The sequence below is a fragment of the Oryctolagus cuniculus genome, chromosome 1, assembly GCF_051225735.1.
Source record: "Oryctolagus cuniculus isolate XC-2025 breed Fujian yellow rabbit chromosome 1, ASM5122573v1, whole genome shotgun sequence".
Lineage (NCBI taxonomy): Eukaryota > Metazoa > Chordata > Mammalia > Lagomorpha > Leporidae > Oryctolagus > Oryctolagus cuniculus.
The window spans coordinates 200776237-200803847 of NC_142867.1; the positions used below are offsets into that span (position 1 = coordinate 200776237).

A 27611-nucleotide genomic window follows, 5' to 3' on the forward strand; every position below is an offset into this window, starting at 1 on the left:
GTGGCGGAGAAGGGGGCCGTGTGCTCAGGTAAAGGCCGTGTCAGCCCATGCACCGTGCTGATCGCGGGGACACCTGTGGGTGGTCAAGCCCCTCACGGCGCGGGATAAAGTGGTCCCAGTCTTGGTTTCATCCCTGTAGCGCCACGTCCAGCACCTGACAGCCAATAAAGGGTCTGGTTGCCTACAAGAGTCTGTAAGGTCTCCCAGGGACTGCGATTGTAACCTAACAGACGGGGAAGCCGAGGCTCAGAGAAGCGGGTCGCGGAAGCCGAAACCTCTGCTCTGTCCCAATCCCACCGAGCTCTCAAGTGGAAAACTACATTTCCCTGGATGCCATTCGGAACCGCAGACAGGAACCGGAAGTGGTGCGGGGGCGGGGCCAGACTGCATCGCGCCGGTAGCCGCTGCCGCTGCAGGAGGTGACGGCGTCAGGTACGCTTGGGGCTCGGGCCGGGGGCTGGCGAGGGCTGCGGGGTCCGGCGTCGGACGGCAGCGGTTCTCGGTTAGGTGGCCCGCGGTTCCTCACTTTCTCGGTGCCTCCCCTGTCTGCCTCACAGCGGGCGGCCCGGCGGGAGCTGAGCGGTCTCGGGCCGGGGGTCAGGGTGTTCCAGAGCCGAAGGGGCCGAGAGGCCTGGAGCGGGCCGCGGGGGGCTGCGGCTTGGAGTGAGGGGGAGAGAGACGTGGGCACACAGGCTGCTCCGTCCTGGGGCGTGGCGCCGGCGTGTGCCGCCTTCGGGGTGGAGGGGCTTGAACTCGAAGGGGTCTGGGCATGTGTGGGCCCGAGGTGGGGGAGGACGATTATTACCCCAGCCCGCACGGTATTGAGGGGGCTTCCACTGTGGGGGGTGGGGAAGGGCCGGACGAAAAGGAAGTGAGATAATGCGGGGCCGCGAACGCAGAGGCCCCGCGGTGGGTGTGTTTGGGGAATAGCAGGTGGGCCCGAGAGTGCCCAGGGATACAGCTGGAGGAGGTAGACTTAAATGGCCCGGGCAGGCCTTTGTATGGGTTTGGGTTATTTACTGTAAGCGAAATGGAGAGCCCTGCCGGCTTCTAAGCCGAAGGGGGGATGTGACTGTCAAACATCTGGAAAGTTCTTAGCCCTGGAGGCTGCGTATACTGGGGAGTGCAGGTGAATTCTTCTCCCCTGCTCCCTGGAAGGGCTTGTAATCCAGGCTGAGTCGATGATTGGAATCCCCTGAAGGCAGAGTGAATGCCAGCCCCAGATCCTCGCTGTGGCTTAGGTACTTAGTAACTGTTAATTCCTCCTCTCCCCGCTGGGCCTGTGGTGGAGGCTCAGAAAAGATTCTTGAATAAGGAAGGGCTAGGTCTGGCGTGGGTGACGTCCCACATCAGTTCAGCAGGTCCGTGCTTCCGCGGTGCCCAGCTTCCCTCTGTGGCAAGCTCCCGTTCAGCATTTTTCTGAGCTTCCGTTTAGTGCCAGGCCTCGTGCTGATGAGCAGCGGTGCAAAGACGGAAACGAGACGGTGCGTGCCTTCAGGAATGGCCAGTCTGCGATGTTACAGACCCTGGTGGCAGTGGTCGGATCGTCTTTATTAGCTTTTCAAGATCACTGCACCCCGGTTCCTGGTCTGAAAACATCCTCAAAGACTATAGGAATTTAAGGAGGCTTAGTACCAGGAAGGGGAGAGAGGAAAAGGGGCAGGGGCGTGGTGGGGGTAAAATTCAGTGCAGTTCCGTAAGCATCAGCACCGCTGGGAGTTGTTGAGTGTTTAGGTGAATGTGGACACCTACATCTCACAATCCTTCCTGCAAAAGAATTCAGTTTGATGGGAGAGAAATGATCAACTCTGGCTTTCCAATTTAAATTTTTTTACTTTTTTTTTAAAGATTTATTTATTTATTTGAAAGAGTTACACAGAGAAAGGCAGAGAGAGAGAGAGCGAGGTCTTCCATCTGCTGATTCACTCCCCAGATGGCCACAGCGGCCGGAGCTGCACTGATCTGGAGCCAGGAGCTTCATCCATGTCTCCCATGCGGGTGCAGGGGCCCAAGCACTTGGGCCACCTTGTACTGCTTTCCCAGGCCACAGCAGAGGGCTGGGTCAGAAGTGGAACAGCTGGGACTCGAACTGGCACGCATATAGGATGCCGGCATTGCAGGTGGGGCCTTTACCTACTACGGCACATCGCCTGCCCCTTTCCAATTTTTTAAACAGTGGACAGCTGTCAGCTCCTGAAGCTACCCCCCTCCTAGCTCCCTTTTTCTTAGAGACCTCCACATGCATTACTGCCTGGTCGTTCCCCAGCAAGGCCTGTCACAGAGGAGGACCTCAGTGTTCAGTGGTTAAATGAATGGTCAGACACAAGTAACTGCAAAGTGCTGCCAAGTTCTCAGGGAGAAGAGATCACATGGCTATTTGCAAAGAAGCATTCATTTAACAAATTGGTGTTTTTCTTACCCTAATAAAATGAATTTAACTGAAGCCATTCATGCTAAAGTTTTCATTTCATTTGTGAATGCCTAAATGCAGAAAAATCCAGATGACTCGTGGTTGGCTTTATAGTTTGTTTCATCCTCTAAAGGAAGAGTTATGACAGGTCAGAGTACTGTTTGTTAAAGATATGGTGTGGGGCTGGTGTTGTGCAGCAGGTACAGCGTTGTGGCACAGCAGATAAAGCCACCTCCTACAATACTGGTATCCCATATGGGTGTGGGTTTGTGTCCTGTCTGCTGCATGTCCGATTCAGCTCCCCGCTAATGGCCTGGGAAAAGCGGCAGAAGATGGGCCAAGTGCTTTGGTCCCTGTTACCTATGTGGGGGATCTGGAAGAAGTTCCTGGCTTCAGCCTGGCCCATCCTGGATGTTGGCCATTTGGGGTGTGAACCAGTGGATGGAGGACCTGTTTTTCTCTGCTCTAACACTTTGAAATCTAAAAAAAAAAAAAAAAAAAAGACATGGGTGGCCATTGTGGCACAGTGAGTTAAGTAAGCCACTGCTTAGAAAATTTGCAACCCTGGGGCTGGCGCTGTGCCACAGTGGGTTAATGCCCTGGCCTGAAGTGCTGGCATCCCATAAGGGCGCTGGTTCAAGTCCTGACTGCTCCTCTTCCAATCCAGCTCTCTGCTGTGGCCTGGGATAGCAGTAGAGGATGGCCCAAGTCCTTGGGCCCCTGCACCCGCATGGGAGACCTGGAAAGAGCTCCTCGCTCCTGGCTTCGGGTTGGCACAGCTCTGGCCGTTGCGGCCAACTGGGGAGTGAACCAGCGGATGGAAGACTTCTCTCTCTCTCTGCCTCTCCTCTCTCTGTGTAACTCTTTCAAATAAAAATAAAACAAATCTTTAAAAAAAAGCTGCATCCCACATTGAAGGGGCAGACAGCACTCCCATCTACTGGTTCATTCCCTAAATGCCCACGCAACTCCCACACTGGGCACTGCCGAAGCCAGGAGTCAGGAACTCACTCCTGGTCTCCCATGTGGATGGCAGGAACGCAATTATTATTTGAGAGGCAGGAAGACACATCTCTCATCCATTGATGCAAACAGCTGGGGCAGGACAGGACTGGGCTAGGCCTGAACCAGGAGCTGGGAACCTGTCGCTCCCCATCTTCGTGGAGGAACGACACAGGACCCTGCGCTGTTCTTTCTGTCTGCTCGGCCCTCCCCGGGTTTGCTGCTGGTTCTTCCCGGGTTGGCTACTATCCCTTCCACCTCCGTGGAAGGGCAGTTCCCCCTGGCCACATTCCCCACTTCCGCAGGGGAGCGGCACTCCGCCGGCTGGCTCTCTCGGGGGCTGCACAGGTGTTCCTCTTAGATGTTCCCCTTAGATGTTCCTGGTGCATGCCGTCTCTCTCCTCCTTTATAGTCCTCCTCCGCCAATCCCAACTCGGCTGCCCACACGCCGAGCACGCTGCTCTCCTCCAATCAGGAGCAAGTCCTACAGTTTATTGGCTGAACTGGAGGCAGCTGTGTAGAAGCCTCTTTCTTCTCTCCCAGCGCCATATTGTGGGAGAGCAGATGCATAGAATAAGTCTTAATTCCAGTAACAATATAGTCCGAGTTGCTCCCCACAGTGGGAGAGCAGATGCATAGAATAAGTCTTAATTCCAGTAACAGTATAGTCCGAGTTGCTCCCCACAGGAACCCAGTCCAGATTCCTGTGTCGGTGGCGGGGAGCAGATACTCGAACCATCACCTCCTAAAGATGTGACTTAGCAGGAAGGTGGAATTCTGAAGCAGGGCGAGGCTCAAACATGGGCTTTCCAGTATGGAAGCTGGTGTCCCCAGAGCATCTTAACCACTGTGCGCGCCCCAGATTTTTTTTTTAAACTGCTGAGTTTTGGGTAATTTGTTTCATAGTAATAAGCAGTGAATCACCCAAGATGTCAGAATTTCATGGTATGCAGCTAAAATAGCATATAGAAGGAAATTTATAGTTTAAAATATAAAGTGCTCATGTTTAAAAAAAAGTTTATAAAATCAATAATTATTGGGGCGACGGATTCTGTCCCGGTTGCCCCTCTTCCAGGCCAGCTCTCTGCTGTGGCCAGGGAGTGCAATGGAGGATGGCCCAAGTGCTTGGGCCCTGCACCCCATGGGAGACCAGGATAAGTACCTGGCTCCTGCCATCGGATCGGTGCGGTGCGCCGGTTGCAGCGCGCCAGCCGCGGCGGCCATTGGAGGGTGAACCAACGGCAAAGGAAGACCTTTCTCTCTGTCTCTCTCTCACTGTCCACTCTGCCTGTCAAAAAAAAAAAAAAAATCAATAATTATCAAGAAGCTGGGGGGAAAACTTCTTTGAATAGAAGAAAAAAGAAAAAGTAAACAAAAATAAAGAGCAGATTTTAATGAAACAGAAAAGAAACAATAGAGAAAAAAAATCACTAAAATTTAAAAAAAAGATAAGCCCCTAAATGAACAGATCATGGGAAAAAATTTTTAATGAGACACAAAGTATGAATGTTAATAATGGACCCAGGGATGTCACTACAGGTACTACAGATACTAAAAGGATATTTTTTCCTTCAGAAACCTTTTATTTAAGGAATACAAACTTCATGCATTTCATAAGTACAACTGTAGGAACATAGTGATTCTTCCCACTGTACCCACCCTCCAATTTTTTAAACAATAAACACGAATAAAACACTCAGACTCTCAACCCTCTTCCTCCTCCCTCTCCTATTCCCATTCTTATTTTTTGCTAAGATCCATTTTCAATTAACTTTATACACATATGATTATACTAAGATTTCGACAAATAGTGTGGGAAAAAAACTTCCTCAATAGTCGAGACAAGGGCTGTTCAAAGTCATTGCATCTCCGTTACACAGAGAGAGAAGGAGAGGCAGAGAGAGAGAGATCTTCCATCTGCTGGTTCACTCCCCAGTTGGCCACAATGGCCAAAGCTGTGCCAATCCGAAGCCAGGAGCCAGGAGCTTCCTCCAGGTGTCCCATGCAGGTGCAGGGGCCCAAGGACTTGGGCCATCTTCCACTGCTTTCCCAGGTCATAGCAGAGAGCTGGATTGGAAATGGAGCAGCCGGGACTCGAGCCGGCGTCCATATGGGATTCCAGCACTGCAAGTGGTAGCTATACCTGCTATGGCACAGCACCAGCCCTCTATACATTACCTTTTAGGTGCTCTATTAGTTATCACAGATCAAAGAGAACATACAGTATTTGTCCTTTTGGTACTGACTTATCTCTAAGTATGATGTTTTCCAGTTTCATCCATTTTGTTGCAAATGACTTGATTTCATTTTTTTTTTTAACCACTGTGTTGTATTCCGTAGTGTACATATGCCATAATTTCTTTATCCAGTCTTCAGGTGAAGATGTTTGGGTTGATTCCATATCTTAGTTATTGTGAATTGAGCTGCAATAAACATGGAGGTACAGATAATCTTTCATATGCTGATTTCATTTCCCTAGGATACATTCCCAGGAGTGAGATGGCTGGGTATATTCAATATTTAGATTTCTGAGATATCTCCCTACTGTCTTCCACAGTGGTTGTACCAATTTACATTCCCACCAGCAGTAGGTTCGGTAACTTTTCCCCCACATTGTGCCAGCATTTGCTGTTTGTTGATTTTTGTATGAAAGCCATTCCAACGGTGGTGAAGTGAAACCTCATTGTGGTTTTAATTTGCATTTCCCTGATTGTAAGATCGTCACAAAACACCAAACACTGGACTAAGGGAAAGGGTTTATTGGGGGAAATTCCAGCAGGCCAGAGAGAAGGGACGAGGAAGGAGAAAGAGAGTGTAGGAGACAGAGAGAGAGAGGAGACTAGAGAGCAGAGAGAAGAGAGTGATCAAGAGAGAGCGAGAGGAGAGAGCAGGAGAGAAGAGAGCCATGTGTTCAGGAATAGGTCCTTTTAAAACTTTGCTGGAGGGCAGGCAGGGAAGCAGGAGCAGCGAATCCCATTCGGATGACATCTTTTGTAAGGTTAGATGGGTGGTGACAAATTCTTTCAATTTCTGTTTGTTATGGAAGGTCTTTATTTCACCTTCATTCATAAATGAGAGCTTTGCAGGGTAAGTATTCTGGGTTGACAGATTTTTTTTCTCTTTAAGACTTGGAATATATCTCTCAATTCTCTCCTAGCCTGTAGGATAAGTCATCTCTGTGTCTTATTAGAGATCCTCTGAAAGTAATCTGGCTTTTCTCTTAAGTGCATTTGAGAATCTTTTTCTGTTTTACTGTGGAGAATTTGACTACAGTGTGTCGTGGTGAAGAGCTTTTCTGGTCATGTCTGTTAGGAGTTCTGTGTGCTTCATGTACTTGGACATCCCTTTCTTTCTCCAAATTAGGGAAGTTTTCCATAATTATTTCACTAAAAAGGCCTTCTAACCCATTCTCTATTTCCATGCCTTCAGGAACTCCTAAGACCCGTGTGATGGGTTGTTTGAAGGTATCCCATAAATCTCCAACACTGTTTTTTAGCTTTCTAATTCCTTCCTCTTTTTTGGCCTGACTGCAAACTTTCCAGAGATTTGTCTTATAACTCAGCTGTTCTTTGCATTGCTGAGTCTGTTGTTAAAGCTTTCCACTGCATTTTTTATTCTATTGAATTCTGCATTTCCAATATTTTGTTTTGATTTCTCTTTAAAATCTCAATTTCATGGGAAAAATTTTCCTTCATGTCATGTATGGATTTCTGTAGTTCACAGATTTGCTTGTGATTACTTTCTTTCTTTCTTTTTTTTTTTTTTTTTTTGACAGGCAGAGTTAGAGACAGAGAGAAAGGTTTTCCTTCCGTTGGTTCACCCCCCAAATGGCTGCTACAGCCAGCGCACCGCGCTGATCTGAAGCCAGGAGCCAAGTGCTTCCTCCTGGTCTCCCATGCGGGTGCAGGGCCCAAGCACTTGGGCCATCCTCCACTGCCTTCCCGGGCCACAGCAGAGAGCTGGACTGGAAGAGGAGCAACAGGGACAGAATCCAGCGTCCCAACCGGGACTAGAACCCGTGGTGCTGGTGCTGCAGGCGGAGGATTAGCCTAGTGAGCCGTGGCGCCGGCTGCTTGTGATTGCTTCTAAGCAATCCTACGATCAATTTTTTTAGTTCCGTTGTGGCATTTCTTCAGTCTCTTCATGTTCACGTTCTAGTACTCAAATGTTGTGTTCTTTGGGGGGTGTCATGTTGTCTTTCTTTGACTTGGTTCTTGAATTACTGTGTTTATTATTAGACATTTTGGAGATACTTGGTGTTTTTATTTTTTTCCCTTTTCCCTGTGATGGTTTTTATCTTTGGACTATGCCTCTCTGGCTTAGTGGAGTGTCTGCTATTTCAGTGAATACCCAGAGATGTGTGTTGGATGTGGTCAGGGAGCTCTGTTCAGTGCTCCAGGGTGAGGGGAGTGTCCAAGGTGACACCCAAGTTGGGTAAATTGCTCTCTTTTTGTCATAATCACAGGGGAGGTTTGTTCAGCTCTGCTAGCATAGTCTTACGCTCACCTACTCTGCTCCAGTGCCTGGGCACTAGCCCCAGTGAGTAATTTTCATCCACGCCACCACAAGAACCACACAAATGATCCATGCAGTCTTTGGTGTGAACACGGATCCCTCAGCAATGACCCTTACCAGGGAATCAGGAAGTCCTGAGCATGTGAAGCTGCCCGCAGTGACTGCCCAAAGACCCAGCCACACCCTGCTGTATCCCAAGGAGCCACGGTGTTTTCACAGTCGCAGCACACAAGGCTCCCACAGTCACAAGCACTCAGGCCCCGTCAGTTCTCCCAGCCAGACTCAGGCATCTCCTGTTGGCTGTTTGCTGGGTGCCTGGACACGAGCTGGCACAGTTGTTACATATGTCCAAAATGGTGCCCACCCTCTCTCGGCTAGTTACAGGACACTGGTACCAGGTGGTCAGGGAGAAAGAAACATGCCCCCTTTTTTTCCTCAAGGTTGCCAGGTACACTGTCCTCCACAGGGCTCATGCCAGACTCATGCCAGGCTCCTCCCACAGCTTTATTGCCAGTGGGTGGGCTGCTGTAGTCTGGCCTCACGTCATTCTCCAGAACTGGTGCTGAGGCTCTCGGCTGCTGGGGTCCTGGGTTGTGTGTGTCCTCACCCTCCACATAGAGCCACAGTGTCCCTCTAATTTGCATGGATTTTCTCTGCTGTTTTCTCCCTAACTCTTCCCTAAGATTGCACTCTCTCCGCTTTTTTTTAAACTATCTTCCCCTAGACTAGAGCAGGAAGCTCCCTCCCTATTCTTCCATCTTGGAAACCGACCTCAAAAGGATGATATTTGTAAGTAGCTTTATCTCAATAAATTTGTCAGTTTAGATAAAGTGGACAAGTTCATTGCAAGATATAAATTCCAGACCAGTTCAGCTGAAAAAGTCTTTTCTACAAATCGTGCCGGACACAAAAATGAGGGGCTGTGATTGGCCTTTTGGTTAAGATGCCCATGTTCTCTGTCAGAGTACCTGGGACTGATGCTCAGCTCTGGCTCCTGACTCCAGCTTCTTGCCAATGTAGACCCTATGGGGCAGTGGTGATGGCTTGGTTAATTGGATCCCTGCCATCCATGTGGAAGGCCTGGATTGAGTTCCCATGCTGGCCCAGCTGTTGTCCAGGAATTTGGGGAGTGAACCTGGAGATGGTAGCTCTGTCTCTGTGCCTCTCAAATTAATTAATTATGAAATGAATTTGGAGTATAGGCCTTAATGTAAAACTGGAAGTATAAAACTTTGGGGCTGTTTTGTGGTGCAGTGGTTAAGCCTCCCCTGTGACACTGGTATACCATATGGACTGATTCAAGTCTCAGCTGCTCCACTTCATACAGCTACCTGCTTATGTGCCTGGGAAGGCAGCAGAAGTATTTGGGTTCCTGTACCCATATCGGAGACCTGTATGGATGGAGCTCCAGACTCCTACCTTTGGCCTGGCCCACTCCTGGCCTTTTACAGACATTTGAGGAGTGAGCCAGCAGATGGGTGAGCTCCTGTCTCTGTCTCTCTGCCTTTCAAATAAATAAATAAATCTTTAAAAAAAAAAAAAAAAACTAAAACTTTTGAAGGGAACAGAATATTTTTAAAACTTTGGAGTAAACAAAGATTTCTTAAGAGGACACAGCATATATAAGAAAAAAATGATAAATCGATGAAAATTTAGAGCTTTTGCTCATGAAAAGGGAATGTTAAAATGGGTAGACAAGTCACAGACTGAGAGAAAATAGTCCCACTACATGTATCTGGAAAGGATTGTATCCAGAATACATTATAAACTTCTACAGTTCAATAATTTAAAAGGTTTAAGTGAGCAGACGACATCAGGTGTCTCACAAAGACATTACAGGTGACAAATAACATGAGAAAGTGTTCAATATCATCCATCAGTGAAATGTGTAATGAAAACATAACAGTGTGCTCTGCAAGAATGACTAACGGGGCTGGTGCTGTGGCATAGTGGTCTAAGCCTCTGCTGCAGTGCTTCCTGTTCTAGTCCCAGCTGCTCTCTTCAATCCGGCTCTCTACTATGGCCTGGGAAAGCAGTGGAAGGTGGCCCAAGTGATTGGACCCCTGCACCTACGTAAAAGGCCCGGAAGAAGGTCCTAGCTCTGGATCAGCCCAACTCTGGCTGTTGTGACCATTTGCGGAGTGAACTGGGGGTGGAAGACCTTTGTTTCTTATCTCCCATTCTCTGTAAACTCTACCTCTCAAGTAAGTAAGTAAATAAGAATTCTTAAAAAAAGCGACTAAAGTTTAGGACCCTGACAGCAGCAGATGTGCTGATGATATGGGCCATCTGGAATTCTCATACACTGCTCACAGCTGTATAAAATGGTACTGTACAGTGTAGGCATTTGGCATAGTGATTAAGATGCCAGTTGGGATGTCCGTGTTCCATGTCACAGTGCTTGGGTTTGACTCCTAGCTCTAGGTTTTGATTCCAGCTTCATGCTACTGTGAACCATTGTTGAGCTCCTGCCACCCATATGGGAGGCATGGATTTAGTTCCCGGTTCCTGGCCTCAGCCTGGCCCAGCCCCAGGCACTGGGGGCATTTGGGAGAGTGAAGTAATGGATGAAGTGATCCCTGTATCTTTCTCTGTCTCTTAAAATGGCACAGGGTCTGGCATTGTGGTACAGTGGGTAAGCTGCCACTTGCAGTGCCAGCATCTCAGAGTGCTGGTTCAAGTCCTTGTTGCCATGCTTCCAAACCAGCTCCCTGCTAATGGACCTGGGAAGGCAGCAGATGATGGCTTAAGTATTTGGGCCCCTGCCACCCACATGGGAGACCTGAGTGGAGCTTCAGACTGCTGGCTTTGGCCTGGCCCAACCCTGACCATTGTGGCCATTTGGAGAGTAAACCAGCAAATGGAAGATTCTTTCACTTTCACTCTTTATGTCACTCTGCTTTCAAATAAATAAATCTTTAAAAAACTAAAAAAAAAAAAAAAAAGATACAGTAGGGCTGGCCATTTGGCACAGTGGTTAAGACGCTGCTTTGGATGCCCACATTGCATATTTGAATACTTGGGTTCACATTCTTTTGGGGTCTTAAGCCTGAGGCTGGCCCCTGACCAGCAGAGGACAGTACAAGCACCCCCTGACAAGGCGAATGGGAGAGGTAAGGTCGACGGGTCAGGCACACCCTAGCAAGCACCTGTGAGTTCTGTCGAAACAGGAACTACTTTATTGAGGAAGTGTACAGGCTTATAAAGCTTAAGACATGCGCAGTAGGGGAGCCAATCAGAGAAAAGGTCACGCAAGCATGGGTGGACCACGCACAGGGGCATCTTAAGCGAGGTACAGGGATCATGCACTGTCCACGTGTCTGGAACTAAGGCGGACCTATCCCTGAAGGTGGTCCAGTCTCACGTGGTTTAACTGCAGTGGCCACAGACACGCCCCCCGAACATCCGCTAGGCACCATGTTGTTAGGGACCATTTTAGGCAATGCCTAATAATGTTCTGCTTCCAGTTCCTGCTACTGCACACCCTGAAAGACAGCAGTTATGATCAAGTATTCGGTCCCTGCCACCCATGTGGGAGACCCAGATTGAGTTCTTAGCTTCTGGCTTTGATCCAACCCAGCCCTGGCTGTTGTGGGCATCTAAGGAGTGAACTAGCAGACACGGTCACTGTCTCTCTGCCTTTCAAATAAAATAGCACTATACTTTAGGAAACTGATGTAGTTTCTCCTGAGTTACATATACACCTATCCTGTGACCCAGCTATTCTACTTTTAGCTTCCTAGCCAGTTGATGTGAAAACACGTGTCCACAAAACAGTTGTACGAGAATGTTCATAGCAGTTTTATTCATAATATCCTCAAATTGGAAAAAATCTCAAATGTCTAGCTGCATGAAAATATAGTGTGGCTTAGTCATACAATAGAATCGCTCAGTAATAAAAAAAAAAAAACTTGCTAAAGGGGAAGAAATCAAGTTCTAAATAGTACATATTTTAGTCTGTTGATGAGAAATTTTATAATAGGCACAGCTAGTCTATGATGTAGAACATAGAACAGTGGCTGCCTTTGGCAGGCACTGGGAATAGGGTGGGCATTAATGTGGAAAGTGCAAAAAGAGCTGGAACTTTCTGGGAGTGATAGAAATGTTTTATATCTTGAGGAGAATATGAGTAGCATCAGTCCTGTGCTTTTTTCAGAATTCACTGCACTAGGGGGCTGGCATCATGGCATACTAGGTTAATCCTCCACCTGCGTCGCCGCATCCCATATGGACGCCGGTTCTAGTCCCTGTTGCTCCTCTTCCAGTCCAGCTCTCTGCTGTGGCTTGGGAAAGCAGTGGAGGATGGCCCAAGTGCTTGGGCCCTGCACCTGCTTGGGAGACCCAGAGGAAGCTCCTGGCTCCTGACTTCGGATCAGCGCAGCTCTGGCCATTGTGGCCACTTGGGGAGTGAACCAACAGAAGGAAGACCTTTCTCTCTGTCTCTTTCTCTCACTGTCTGTAACTCTGTCAAATAAATAAATTTTTAAAAAATCTTAAAAAAAAAAATTCACCACACTAGTATGTTTTACCACCCCCTCCACAAACTGAACTGTACCCTATGATTTCACGTTTTGCTGTATGTAAAATTATATCAAAGAAAATACATAGGGCAAGATGACATGTAGAGAAGTGGAAATAATAGGGGGTTGATTTAAGTGGTTTCAGTTCTTATGTTTTCATCAGGAGCCAGTGAATTCAAAGCTGATGAAACGAGAAGTAATGGTGTGAGCACAACTTCAGGTTAAGGTGTTAGTTACCAGGAGAATGAAAACCAGCTGCTTAACCAGGGTTGCCCACAGAGGTGAAGGGGTGGGGTGAGGATCATCACTTTTCATTATAAAAGACCTTTTTTTTTTTAAACCATATACATGAATCATAATGACATTTATATTTTTAAGGATACAGTTTCCCTATAATAGTGTGACTGGACTCAGAAGATCATGGCAATGGGCACACTGTTCTTGGTCTGTGACACTTGACCATAGAGCATTTCTTTTTTTCTTTCTTTCTTTCTTTATTTATTTGAAAAGCAGAGTTACAGAGAGACAGAGGTAGAGAGAGAAAAAAGAGGTCCTCCATCTGTTGATTCACCCCCCAAATGGCTGCAGTGGCTGGAGCTAGAACAATCTGAAGCCAGGAGCTTCTTAAGGGTCTCCCACATGGGTGCAGCACTTGGGCCACCCTCTGCTGCTTCCTCAGGTGTGTTAGCAGGGAGCTGGATTGAAAGTGGAGCAGCCAGCACTGCAGGCAGCAGCCCCAGCTAGAGCATTTGTGACTGACTGTCTTTCTTAGGGATTTTGAACACCGCTGAAATTTTGGCAGCATTTGTTAAGTGTGCTATACCAGTGCTTGTCCATGTTTTCCAACCTCAGGCTTTTTTGAGGAATGTTAAACATCATCACTGGTGACTGGCTCCCTGCTGCCACAGCACTCAACAGGTCTAGGGGAGGGAATATATCATTTGAAAAAAACTAGTTCTGTTATATCTCCAAGAACCTAGACAAACTGCTGCCTGGTTTTGTGCCACTCTGTCCTACTTTTTAGCTAGCCCTTCATTCTCCTAGGATGTTTCTACTGGAGGATGCTGAAAATAGGAGGTGATGAATAAATATTTGCTAGAAAACTGTGAAAATGAGCTGTTTGAGATACAATCATACAGTACATTATGGAGAACACAATAGGTAGCTTGGTTATCTGTGTGACTGCAACAGTAGATAATGATTGATAGCTCAGAGATGTCACTGATTGTGCTTGTCCTGAAAGGAGAATATTTGGCTGCCTTAGTACTGAACTAAGTACTGGTACTCTTCTGTGTTAAATCCTTTCTGTGGGAGACACACTTGCTTTTCTTAGTTCATTAAATTTGGGTCAGTATTTTAACACCATTGGTCTTTAGGATACAGGAAAATGGCTGTGTAAACAAAGTAATATCTCACAAATTATTGTACCTTTTTCTGAAGGAGCGGGGACTAAGCGCATGGAGTGGAAGTCTGAAGGGAGTGCCCAGGAGACACCGTCAGCTGTTGTGCAGGAGCGGGAAGGCATCCTGGAAGACACAGATGAAGATGGCGTCTCTGAAAGCTTCCAGCTTCTGCAGATTGACGTGGGATGCGAGTGCGGTGGGGGAGAAACCTTACCCGCAGGCACTGCGTCATGGTGCTCGGTGAGTGCAGTCAGTTGCTTGGCCAAGGGCCTTGAATGATGGGATGTCCTGGAGCACCCTGTTGTCAGGGTAGATCCTGATCATGAAAAAAAGAGGCTAGGAGTGAGTCTTGTGTATTCTGAGTGATGAATTAACTTCCTGGTAATTGCTTTAAAATTTCAGTTCCATTTAAGTCATAGGAAAAAGTAAATAAAGTTTAAAGGGAACTTGTAATATACCTCAGAGGGGCCGGGAGTCTACACTCTGCTATTGGCCCTGTTCCTTTTTAACTTACTGTGTCCGTGGGTGGGTCACATCTCTTTCTGGGGCTCTGTTTTCTCTAAGTAGAGAGTTTTTAATAATATCCTTTTTCTCACCTAATTCTACATGTAAGTGAAAAAATTAAGTAATTGTTTCTAATATTCATTTTCCTTTTTGGTGCTTATGAAGTTCTCAAACAATTTTGTTTTCTGGATAACATAAGAAAAATGTCCAAAGGAAACAGAGACATTGGGAAAAGATAGTTGCAGCAAAGAAGAGTAAAAGAAAACAAGAAAAAGAAAGAAGAAAAGCCAATCGTGCAGAAAATCCAGGTAGTAGATTACTCATGGAATCATATTTGTTGCTTAGTAAACAGGCATCTGTATATTCTTAGGCAAATAGGAATTTTATTTAAGTGGACAAATATCTGTAAGATGGGGCTTGTTGTCCTATTTTTTGGGTTCATAGTATCAAAGAAATTTGGGTCAGGTTTTGTGGCACAGCCAGTTAAACTACCACTGGGATGCCCACATCCCATGTCAGAGTGCTGGTTTGAGTCCTGGCTTCTCCACTTCTGATCCAGCTTTCTGCTTACGCATCCTGGGAGGCAGGGGATGATGAAATAAGTACTTAAGTTCCTGTCAATCATGTGAGAGACCCAGGTGGAGCTCCTGGCTCTTGGCTCCAGCCTGGCCCAGCCCTGGCTGCTGGGGGCATTCAAGGAGGGAACCAGCACATAGAAGAGCTCTCTGTTTCTGTCTGTCTGTCTCTCTGTCACTCTGCCTTTCAAATAAATAAATCCTTAAAAATGTTTATTCATTAAATGTTTATTTTCATCTACTTGAAAGGGAGAGCAACAGAGAGAGAAAGAGAGCAAGTAAGAAACAGATTTTCCATTCACTAGTTCACTCCTCAGATGTCCTCAATAACTGGTGCTGGGCCAGGCTGAAATAAGAGGAGCCCAGAACTCCATCTGAATCTCTGTAAACTAGGTGTCAGGGGCCCAAACACTTGAACCATCATCTTCTGCCTCCCAGGACACTAGCAGGAAGTTGGATTGAAGCAGAGTAGTTGAGACTTGAACTGGCACTCCAATAAGGGATGTGGGTATCCCAAGCAGTTGCTTAACCCACTGTGACAAAATGTCTGCATTCCAAAGGCTGCTTTTCAGATACAAGCTGTCTAGTGAATATGGGTTGTGAGCTTGAAATTAGAAGGAATGATAGCAGCAACCATTAACATTTGTTCACAGCTGGGTGCTAAGTTCAGTTCTAAGAGTTGTACATTCTAGGATGTTGGTACTATTGTCATCCCTGTTTTATCGGTGAAAATATTGAGGCTCAGAGAAATTAAGTAATATGCCCAAGATGAATCAGCTAATAAGTGAACAAACTGAACTTGCATTTAACCCGCCTGTGTGCACCGGAGCCTATACTCCTTACCACTCTGCCATGCATGAATCTAATGAACGAATATCCTGTGCGCGCCTCAATTTCTCTTCCTATACAAAAACTATGCAGCTGGCCAGGGAGATTTGTTTCTGTGGAAGATTGTTCCTCTGTTTTCCCACTTTTCTTCCTTCCTGATATTTTTGCTCTAGGCATCTGCCCCCAGCACAGCAAACGTTTTCTGAGAGCCTTAACCAAAGAGAAGCTTTTGGAAGCCAAACACTCAGGACCAAGACTGTGTATTGATTTGAGTATGACCCACCATATGTCAAAGAAGGTAGAGCATTCGCTAAGCCTGGAATTCCTGCTCTGATGAGGGAGGCTCAGGAGGGTGCATTTGTCATGAAGAATATGACCAGCTTCAGCTTCTGTGATTTTTAATAAACCCAGTGTTTGGCTTTCTACACTGGCCTACTAAATTCCAAGTGGTTATTGTAAAGAATCTGGAAGAAGAAGTGCATCCCCCGGTTTAGCTTGCATATTTTTACCTTGTATTCCATTTTGATCCCTTGGCCTCTCTGTTTGTGCTGTCCCCAGTCTGAAGTGAGCCTTTCAGGTTCATTTCTCTATACACCAGTTCTTTGGCCTTCTACTGGGGAGAGGAATATCTTTTGGGTAGCATGTTGTTGGGAGATCACCATTTTAATAATTTTACTTATGATCTTTATTGATTTTTATTTGAAAGGTAGAGTGATAGATAAGAGACAGAGGAAGATCTTCCATCTGCTGGTTCACTCCCCAAATGTCCACAACAGCTGTTTATGGGCCAGGCTGAAGTCAGAAGCCCGGACTCAGTATAGGTCTCCTGTAGAGGTGGCAGGGACCTGGATACTTGAGCTACTGCCTCCCAGGGTATGCATTAGCAGGAAACTGGAATTGGAAGTGGATCCGGGACCCCAGGCACTCCTGTGTGGGATGTGGGCATCCTGCATGGCATCTGAATTCTGCACCAAACATCTACCCCAGTGTTTGCATGTTTTTCAGAAAAATTAGGAAAACTGTAGGTTCTTAACATGGAATTTAATTATAATTCTTCAAAAAGGTAAACCAAAAGTCTCTACTGTTTATATTAACTTAGATATCAGATTAAATCAAGTCTAGATTCAGGAAGAACTCTCATTTACTGGCTTACTTCTCACAAGCTTGCATGACCAGGGCTGGACCATGCTGAAGCTGGGAGCTAGGAACTCAGTCCAGGTTTCTCACATGAATGGCAGGAACCCAGCTACTTCAGTCTCCACCTGCTGCCTCCCAAAGCGCACATCAGCAGGAAGTCGGAAGCAGAAGCAGAGCCATGTCTGGAAACTAGTCACTTCAATGGGGTGCAGACATCACAGCCGGTGTCTTTACTGCTAGGTCAAACGCTTGCCCCCAGAAACATTTTCTTCTCTGTTGAATAAATAGGGCTAGATTGTGAAGCTGCCTTTCTGTAAGAGTGAGGTCTCTGAATCAGCATGCGAAGTTAAATTTCCAACCCCTGTGGCATCTGTTGGAGTTAGGGAGGAGGTGCTAAGTTTACTGAAGTATAAACATTTCTAGTTATCTAATCTCTTTTTAATAACTCAAATAGTAATATCACATGGTATGATTTTAGTAAAAGCTGAAGTAATTTTATCTATATTAAATGTATAACAATAGAGCCAGCAGGACAAAGAATTCTGCTTTCCCACTAACTCGCACTCACTATTTCTTGGCTAGCATTTTTATCTGAACTTTCATCCATAAGTTGTGACATCATAGGTTGTAACACACTCACACGTATGTGTGCTCACTCCTGGAATAAAAGAGGCCATCCTAGTTCATGACATTTTCTAGAATAGCATTCAGTGGACTTGCTATGTTCATAGCCATTTGTTGATAATGAATTTAGGGAGTTGGCTTGTTTCCACCTTGTTGTCCTTATTTCTTTGAAGGAACTGAGTAGACTGGCTGGGCAGATCCGAAGGTTGTACGGTTCAAACAAGAAGGCTGACAGGCCATTTTGGATCTACCTCACTGGGTTCACAACAGACAGCCCCCTCTATGAAGAGTGTTTGAGGATGAATGATGGATTTTCCAGTTACTTGGTAAGTCCCTTTATGCAAATTATTTGAAGTACAAGTATCTGAAAACTGATTGTATTGTAATGATAAAAGTTTGTGTTTTCATTTTTTCATATTTTGATGTATAGTCAGCCTCTCTGAATTCATAGATTCTGTATCTGCAGTCACTCAACCAAGGATTGAAAAGATTCAGGAAAACAGTTACATCTGTACTGAAAAAAATGCAGATTTTTTTGGTCATTATTCCTTAAACAGTACACTATGACAGTTATTTACATAGTATTCACAGTGTATTAGGTATTATAAATAATCAAGAATACTACAAGACGTGCATAGTTTATATGCAAATACTGTGGCATTTTATGTAAGGACTTAAGCATCTTTGGATTTGGGTATCATTGGAGGTCCTGGAACCCAATCCCCTGTAGATACTGAATGACACTGTAATTTTATGTATGTGTTTGTGTTAATTACATGTTTTCAATGTTGAAATCTAAAAGAAGAATTCATACCTTCTCCATTCTTTCATTTAAAAAAATCTTCTCATCCTTCAACTATATTGACAAACTGATATTCCCAGGATCTAGGACTGTAATGTGTGTCCTGTATATTGAATGCTAGATTGTATACTCCAGAAGTATTTCTGGAAAGTGCCATGACTCCTTTCTTTTTTTTTTTTTTTAAGATTTATTTATTTATTTGAAAGTTAGAGTTACACAGAGAGAGAAGAGGCATAGAAAGAGAGAGAGGTCTTCTATCTGTTGGTTCACTCCCCAATTTTCCACAATGGCCAGAGCTGCACTGATCCAAAGCCAGGAGCCAGGAGCTTCCTCCAGGTCTCCCATGAGGGTGCAGGGGCTCAAAGACTTGGGCCATCTTCTACTTATTTCCCAGTCCATAGCAGAGAACTGGATCGGAAGTGGAGCAACCAGGACTCGAACTGGCACCCATATGGGATTCCGGCACTGCAGGCGGCGGCTTTACCCGCTACGCCACAGCGCCGGCCCCCATGACTCCTTTCTTGTTCTTGGTAATGCAGAGTTAGTTATGGAGGAAGTGGAGGAATGCTTTAGGAAGTAATGTGAGTTTAGGGACAGGTATTGATGCTGCTTGAGATGCCCTTGCCCATATCTGAGTAACTAGGTTTGGGTCTCAGCCCTGCTACCAGTCCCAGCTTCCTGCTGACGTGCTCCCCAGCAGCAGGTGATGGCCAAAGATACTGGGTCCCTGTCACCCATGTGGGAGACCTGGTTGGAGTCCTTGGCTCCTGGCTTTGTCCTGGCGCAGCCCTGGTTGTTGCAAGCATTTGGGAAGTGAACCAGCAGATGGGAAAACACACATACACGTGCACACTTACTCTCTGTCTCTGCTTCTCAAATAGTTTAAAAGCAAACAAAAGTAATGTGGCTGGTGGGGGAGCCGAGGGACATGCTAGGCTGCCGGGCACAGTTCGGCAGCGCCTGGGCAGGGCTGAGGCACTGTGGTACCGTGAGCACAGGTATGTAAGAGACTATGGCATCTGAAACCCACAGTGTTAAAAAATAGAGCTTTTGTAATAATATTGAGGATCATTCTACTGATCTTCCTAGAAAAAAAGATCTCTAATTTCACCAATAAGAATATGAAGGAGGTTAAAGAATCTCCCAGTTGGCTGCTTACATAAATAGAACAGTTGGACAAACTGTGAAAACTGCACATAAACTATATAAGGTGATCTATTGCAGAAAGAAGGTTCATCACCCCTTTTCAAATCCTTGTTACAAATAAAAATAGTCCCCTAGCAGTGAGGGCTATGGCACGGCAAATAAAGAAAATGAACTGGCTTGTGCAGGTTGCCTGCCTGAAAAATTACACCATAATAGTCGAACATATTTGGTTAATTCCAGTGACCCTGGTTCTTCACAGACAGAAAGCCCATTATCAAAATATAGTGGGTTTTTCCCTGAGGTTTCTCAGGACCAGGAAGCAGTGACTCAAGTTTTATTCAGCAGGAGTTTGTGATTGAACGTAGCTTTAACTTTTGAGAGAAGGGTAAGTGAACTTGTAGCCTAGCTGCTGAGGATAGAAGATCTTGGAGGTGTGGATTGCCTGTCTGTGCTCACCACAGGCAGTTTACCACAGTGTACTGGAATCCCACAGTTTACTAGATCTCACTTGGCTGCCGTGTGGACTTGTTGCCTCTAGTAAAGTCATTACTTAATAGCAGATTGGAAGAATATGTAATAGGTCATGTAAACTGGCTTCAAGCAGTCATAAAAAGGTGGTGGTCAGAACTGTCATACAAATCAAATCAGAAATGACAGAAATATTCAGATTTTAAAACAACAATGAAGTGGATTGTGGGAATAGGGAAACCATCTTACTACCAGGATATACTGGTAATATAGCTAAGGCTATAAATGCTTATTTATTGCAGTTGCATTGAGAGATTTTTTTTCTACTACTAAACAGCATTTGGTTATTTGAGACATCTTGGCACTATAAGATTTCTAAAAATAGGTCTTTCCTGAGAACTGAACTGCGGAAGAAAGCAAAATCATTTTTTCTTTTAAAAAGTCATATAATGAAACCACTAATTAAACCCTAACAATCTACTTCACACTGAAGTGGAATAGTATCCAAAAGGAACAATTTCAACTTCAATGAGGTGAAAGGGCACTATGAAGATTGTTCACCTTTGCTGCATTTGGGATCCATGTGGTTATTTAATAACATTGTTTAAGAACTACTGGATTTTAATGCAGTCATGCATAAGAATATAATTTATACTCTGCAAAAGTAAGACAAAACTTATTACTAGAAACTACAAAGACCAATCATGGGGCTGACACTGTGGTGCAGCGGATTAAAGCCCTGGCCTGAAGCTCCAGCATCCCATTTGAGTCCTGGCTGCTCCTCTTCTGATCTAGCTCTCTGCTATGGCCTGGGAAAGCAGTAGAAGATGGCCCAAGTCCTTGGGCCCCTGCACCCATGTGGAAGACCTGGAGGAAGCTCCTGGCTTCGGATCAGTACAGCTCCAGCTGTTGTGGCCATCTGGGCAGTGAACCAGCGAATGAAAGACCTCTCTCTCTGTCTCTACCTCTCTCTGTAACTCTGTGTTTCAAATAAATAAAAATAAATATTTTTTTTTAAAAAAAGACCAATCATGATTTTTTTAAGATTGTGTTTTATTAAAAAAAACACTTAAGTGTGTGCAGATATTTTCTTATGTTGAAAGACTTTGAAAGTGAAAACATCAAAGTAAATTATTAAAAATTTTTTGTTCACATTGAGATGCTGTGTATGCAAAATGCCTTAATTATTACTAAGCCAATATGTGATGATACCAATATCCGTTTTAAAAAATTTAAACCAACCATGCTTCTGGCATTATAAAATTCTGGGCATTAAATCGGGGGTTTACATTCACATAGAATGTTATTGTTCAGATATATTCCACACAATTTTTAAAACTTGAGAATATTTTTAGTATCTTTGATTTTTTTTTGCCAGAATCATTGTGCCATGTATTATTGCTATATAAAGAAAAAGGTGAATATGTGTTTGTATGAGTGCTTAACTGGAAATGTCCATGAAATTAGCTAATTTATATTCACTTTTTATTGTGTATATATTTGTAATATTTTTCATTTCTGTATCATTTAAACTTGCTTCACTTGAGTAAATTCACTAGATATTTCTGTTTTTTGCTTTTAAGAAAAAAAAAAAGTAGTGTGGATTTAAAGTGAGTTTTAGGAAGTACTAGGATGCTTTTCAACTCTCCCAAGAATGTCATAATGTAGTGATAGACACGTGAGAATCCAGACCACCCTCTAAGAACTGTCACTAAGAACGCCCTCATGGGTGTGCTTTGTGTAGCTGAGGCTGCGCAGTGGCGGCCTTCTCTAGGCAAGAAGTGTGAAGGGTGTACTTTGTGGTGCTACACAGCCAGCTGTGCTGATAGTACTGTCTTAACAATCTCGGCTGAAGTGCACTCATATCCACCTTTATGTCTATACTTTTAAAGGCAGAGCTCTCTGATCTGCTAATTGACTCCCCACGTGCTTGCAACAGCCAAGTCTGGGCCCGGCTGAAGTCAGGAGCCGGAATCTCGGTCCCGGGTCTCCCACGTGGATTGCAGGGACCCGGGTACTGGAGCCATCACTTGCTGCCTCCCAGGGTGTGCATTAGCAGAGCTCGATCAGGAGTCGATCTGGGACTGGAACGCAGGCACTCCTCTATAGGATGCTGGCATCTCCAGTGGCATCTTACCCACTGTGGCAAACACCCACTGCACTTTTTTTTTAAGATTTATTTATTTGACAGAGTTACAGACAGAAGGAAAGACAGAGAGAAAGGTCTTGCATCTGTTAGTTCACTCCCTAAATGGCTGCAGCGGCTGAAGCTGGGAGCTAGGAGCTTCTTTCAGTTCTCCCATGCAGATGCAGGGGCCCAAGCACTTGGGCCATCTTCTGCCTTCCCAGGTCATAGCAGAGAGCTGGATCAGAAGAACAGCTGGGACTAGAACCGGCATCCATATGAGATGCTTGTGTGGCAGGCGGAGGATTAGTCTACTGTGCCACAGCACTGAGCCCCACCCACTGCACTTTTTTATGATTCCACAGACGCACTCACAGATCATGTCGTCCCTTGCTTTGCTGTCTTCCTGCTTTTCTTAGGGGATGGTCTGCTTTGAATGGTTCTCCTTTCATCTGTATCAACCTGACTTCCTCTCAGGAGTTCAGCTCCTGCCTTTCCTTCACCCACAGGTCTTCCCTGGCTTTAGTTCTGTTCCCTGTACCTCTGTGGGTGCCCCATATCACTTTCTGTCTGATTTCGTGGTTTAAATGTTTGTGCCTTTCTACTTCCCCTGCCTGACCAACACTCTCCAAGAAGAAACTGTCAGGAGTGTAGCTCCCTGATGCACCTAGGGCCACGGACGATAAGAAACTAGATGTCCAGTGACTAGCTACTGAATGTGGCTGTCTTTTAACCAACTTCCCACTTGGATCCTTTGTGTTTTTCAGCTAGACATAACAGAAGAAGACTGCTTTAACTTATTTCCTCTGGAAACCCTTGTGTACCTGACTCCTGACTCAGAACACGGTATGTACTTCACTATGTACTTCACTGCATGGATTCATGTAGGGCTTTGTTCCTAGACCTCTGTTTTGTTGTTCCCCATAGCAGAATTTATCAAAGCCAGTCAAAGATGGAACATAAACTGCTCTCCTCTGATGGGCAGATCCCTCGCTGGATTCTCTGCGTGTGTTCAGCCCTGTGCACACAGCAACACAGATGTAGGGTTTCCACCCTCGCTAGGCCTTATGTGCTGCCAGGCAGCCCTTCCCAGGTTCCCTGCTCGGCCACCCCCATTGGTCCTTCTTGGATCAATGCTAAGGTATTGCTTGTCTTAGAAAATCATCCATTTCACATAATTTTTAAGTTTACTGTTATTAAGCTATTCATAGTATTACCTTCTGATTATTTTCTCTCTTAATTTTGTTTTCTTTCTAAATCTACTACCTTGGGTCTACTACCTTTTTGATTAAAAATGCCAATAACTTGTCTGTTTATTGGTCTGTTAGTCTGCCTTTGGTTTTCTTGAGCAAGTTACTGCTTTTTTTCTCTTTCATTAAATTTCTACTTGTACTGTTAATTATTTCCTTTTGCTTTCTTTGAGTTTAGTAATTAACAAACAGTTTTGATCTCAGTGACCTTTATTGTTTCATTAGCTCTTGAAGATGTTGCTCTAAACAAAGTTTACATCCTTGGTGGACTTGTGGATGAAAGTATTCAGAAGGTCAGTATTCAAGTTGACTTCAACATCCGCATTTTGAAAAGCAGTGTTTCTTTTAGAGGTTCTTGCTCTGTCATAATCTTACCCAGTGGGCCTGAGCACTCAGAGGGAATAGGAGGAGCAAGCCTCGTCTCCCTGGGTTGGCCCCAGGCTGTGATGTAACCTCTTTTCACACTGGCCCCAGTCCTGAGCCTGACAGAATCCACAGTCAGGAACTGGAATGAGTTGTGTTTGATAATTACATAAAAAGCCCTGTTGAGCTGCCTTTTTTTTTTAATAATTTTTGGTTAATTGATATATATTGTGTTTAATAGTCTTTATTTATTTATTTGAAAGAATTACAAAGAGAGGTAGAGACAGAGGTCTTCCATTCACTGGTTCACTCCCTGAATGGCCACAAGGGCTGGAGCTGAGCCAATCCAAAGCCAGGAGCCAGGAGCCTGGAGCCGCCTCGGGGTCTCCCACATGAGTGCAGGGGTCCAAGGACTAGGCCATCCTCTGCTGCTTTCCCGGGCACATAAGCAAAGAACTGGATAAGAAGTGGAGCAGCCGGGACTCCCAACCAGCACCCATATGGAATGCTGGCATTGTAGGCCAGGGCTTTAACTTGCTGTGCCACAGTGCTGGCCCAGCTGCTTTGTTCTCTTCAGTTTTACAGGGGATAACACTGATCTTGACCAGGTGAGCACTGGCTCAGCACTCAGTTTAATCTTTGTGAGAGAGTAGTTTGCTCCTTCCCAAACCACCTTCCCTTCTGATAGAAAGCTTGTTTTTGTTTGCTTGTTTGTTTGGGTTTGTTTTTTAAAGATTTATTTATTTATTTGAAAGGCAGAGTTACAGATAGAGTGTGAGAGAGAAAGATCTTCCATCACTGGTTCACTCCCCAAAATGGCAGCAACCACTGGGGCTGGATCAGGCTTGGAACCCTGTGTGGGTCTCCCCCGTGGGTGGCAGGGGCCCAAGCACCAGGCCATCCCCTACTGCCCTCCCAGGTGCATTAGTGGGGAACTAGATCAGAAGGGGAGCAGCTCATATGGGATGCTGGTGTCACCGGCAGTGGCTTAACCCACTGCCCACAGTGCTGGTCTCCTGCCATAAATCTTATCCCAGAATTTCACACTTAATCCTTAATATGATTGTCCAAATGTCTTTTGTTGAATGGGAGTTCTAGTGGAATAATTGGAGCATCACCAGAGTTTTGAAATGTGTTTCTATTATAAAAATAGTTGCTAATTTCCTTTGTTTATATTTGCCAACATACATTACATAGATAATATGTATGTTAAATAATGATATAATAGTTAAAATGTACAAAGAATAGAGTGAGTAATGAGGCTTCCCTTCTCAAGACAACCACTGTTAAATTTTCTTGTGTATTAGGGCTGGCACTGTGGCACAGTGCATTAATGCCCTGGCCTGAAATGCTGGCATCCCATATGGGTGACAGTTCTATTCCCAGCTACTCCACTGCCTATCCAGCCCTATGCCCTGGAAAGCAGTAGAAGATGGCCCAAGTCTTGGGCCCCTGCACCCACGTGGGAGACCCAGAAGAAACTCCTGGCTCCTGGCTTTGGATCAGTGCAGCTCCAGCCAATGTGGCAAATTGAGGGGTGAACCATCGGATGGAAGATCTCTCTCTCTGCCTCTCTCTGTGTGTAACTCTGACTTTCAAATAAATAAATTTTTTTAAAAAATTTTTTCTTGTGTATCTTCCTCAATGTAGTCTATGATCACACATAAATGTTTTGTACACTTATTTTACATGGATATCTTTCATATATGTGGATATATTTTTATATACATATACTTTTTAGTATATGTATATAAATCATGTATATGTATATATATATCATCTATATGTATATAAATGATAGCTTAATTGCATTTAATTTTAAAATATTGGTGTTCCATGACTCCATACTGAAAAATATAAAAAATAGTCAAGAGATCTCTTACAGAAGAATATCATCTAGTAAATGAAGATTTTTTAAATTATATTATGCATTCTTTATTTTGTAACTCCCAGTGTAATATTGATTCAGGCAGTTGACTGAATGAAAGAAGGACCAGCTATTTACATATCAACCTACAAATTACAAAGGCAAAAATGTACCATTAAAATGAAGCAGTCCGATGGTCATCATCTTATGCAAGCTTGCTTATTTTAAATGTTTATCCTTTAATTATAAGTAGAGATGGAAATTGTAGATAGAATTCCCACAATTTGTATGGAGTTGAGAATAAACTTGCATATATTTTGTGATAAAAATATTTAACTGTGATTACAGAAAGTAACATTTCAAAAGGCTTGGGAACACTCTGTGAAGACAGCCCGCTTGCCAATCCAGGAGTACATGGTCAGATGCCAGAACGGGAAAAACTATCATTCAGAGATACTGGCCATCAACCAAGGTACTTCTCCCGTGGCTCACAGCGCGTGCGTGCATGTGTTCTGGCACGGCATCTTTTCAGTGTTTACAGTTAAATGGCCTTGGAGCAGTCTCCAGTGACTCATGTGCTTGAACTTTACTGCATACACCTTGTGGCGTTTGTGCTGGACATCGCGTGGCATTCTTCATTTTCTCCCTGGTGCTCAGTTATGGCAAAGGTGGTTCCAGTTGTCCACTTGGCCTAGAATGTCCTGCTTTCTTGACCAGTGATTTCCTGTTTGTTCTTTGAGATTCAGGTTAGAAGCATCTTGGCCAGCTTCCCTCCCACTCCCAGGTCATCTGGGCCCCTTCTTTGTTTTTTTCTGGGTTGTAGCAATATCCATCATAGGCCTGTATCTCTCAGTGTAGACTGAGGTAGTTGTGAGGTAGTTGTCCTCACTTCTGTCCCCTCACAACCTACTGCTGTGTGTGGTGCGCAGTGGACTTGTTGAATGAAATATTCCAGAACGTGCATTTCCTCATTAGTCACTCACTGGTTTTTATTACGTGGTTACTGTGTTTTCTGTTTCTCTCTGGCAGTATTTGATGTCCTGGCCACTTACTTTGAGACTCACAGCTGGCCCGAAGCGCTGAAGAAAGGTGTGTCTTCAGGAAAAGGCTACGTTGTGCGCAGTTTGGTGGAATGATGGGCAGCCTAGCGGCAGCTGCTACAAACATCCTCACTGAGGAGCAGGGCAGAGGGTGGCAGTGGCACACATTCACCTTAACTTGGCGTCTTGGGTCTTCATAGGATATAATCTACTAACGACAGGGACCACAGTTTGTGCTCTTTTGTATCTCCTATAGTGCTTAGCTCACCGAAAGTGCCCGAATATATTTTAAGTAAAAAGTTTACATAACAATTAGCCCTAAAACTATGTGGCTGTGTATGTGTTGATTCACCTGTCTCTGTCGAAGACTGAAAGACTGTTTATTGTTACATCAAGAATTGAATTTTCACTAACTTGGCATCATAAAATTGTATGCATTTCCCTGGCCGCCGCTGATCGTGCTGACTTTTCTCCCAGCTCAGTAATGAGCTGTAAACAGCTTTGTAAGGATCAGTCTTTCCTGACCTGGCTCTCTTTTGTCCCCCCCGTGGCTCTTGCCCTGTACTCCCTTGTTGAGTATGGGCAAGGATCCTACTGGAGGATTTGTATTAATAGCCCTGTATCCTCCTTAGACGTCTACAAACTAGATTCTTTGCATACAGTAGTCCTCCTTTATCCACAGTTAATTGGGGTCAAGATAATTGATAAATCCTGGAAATAAATAATTCATGCTTTAATCACTTTATTATAGCAAACATTCCACTTTGTTGTTGTTAATATCTTCCTATGTCTTATTTCTAAATTCAGCCATATTATAGGTAGGTATATACAGCATATACAGGTTTCAGTATTTTCTGTGGTATAAAGCATCCCTTGGAATCTTGAAATATGTCCCCAGATGAGGGGACTACTATATATACGTAATTAAGCAATCAAACTGAAAACAAAAAGTGTTGATAAAAATCTAACTTGAAAATAGCCAGAAATGTTGCATTATGACAGCATTTTAGATAAAATAGCCTACCTCTTATT

General features: G+C 44.7%; 1 protein-coding gene and 1 pseudogene across 2 annotated transcripts; both read left to right on the top strand.

The window, feature by feature from the left end:
• The first annotated feature begins 296 nt into the window (after positions 1–296).
• On the top strand, positions 297–27324 carry TRMT10B (tRNA methyltransferase 10B). Of its 2 annotated transcripts, XM_002707967.6 has the most exons (9): positions 297–432; positions 13888–14090; positions 14554–14662; positions 15931–16055; positions 17692–17844; positions 22827–22905; positions 23535–23602; positions 25888–26011; positions 26569–27324. In XM_002707967.6, exons 2-9 carry the CDS (start codon positions 13905–13907, stop codon positions 26673–26675), a joined length of 951 nt encoding a protein of 316 aa, XP_002708013.1. In that variant the 5' UTR covers positions 297–432; positions 13888–13904; the 3' UTR covers positions 26676–27324. The 2 variants fall into 2 exon arrangements, with proteins under 2 accessions (XP_002708013.1, XP_008262193.1); XM_008263971.5 differs by lacking the exons at positions 14554–14662; positions 15931–16055.
• LOC138844761 (KATNB1-like protein 1 pseudogene) lies at positions 19201–20360 on the top strand (annotated as a pseudogene).
• Positions 27325–27611: the final 287 nt, after the last annotated feature.

Bases quoted from the DNA above. Each gene is read 5' to 3' on its own strand.
- TRMT10B (XM_002707967.6), top strand. From the start codon at position 13,905: ATGGAGTGGAAGTCTGAAGGGAGTGCCCAGGAGACACCGTCAGCTGTT. The intron at 14,663-15,930 runs GTAGTAGATTAC...TTTTTGCTCTAG, and splicing joins CAATCGTGCAGAAAATCCAG to GCATCTGCCCCCAGCACAGC. The intron at 22,906-23,534 runs GTATGTACTTCA...TTGTTTCATTAG, and splicing joins GACTCCTGACTCAGAACACG to CTCTTGAAGATGTTGCTCTA.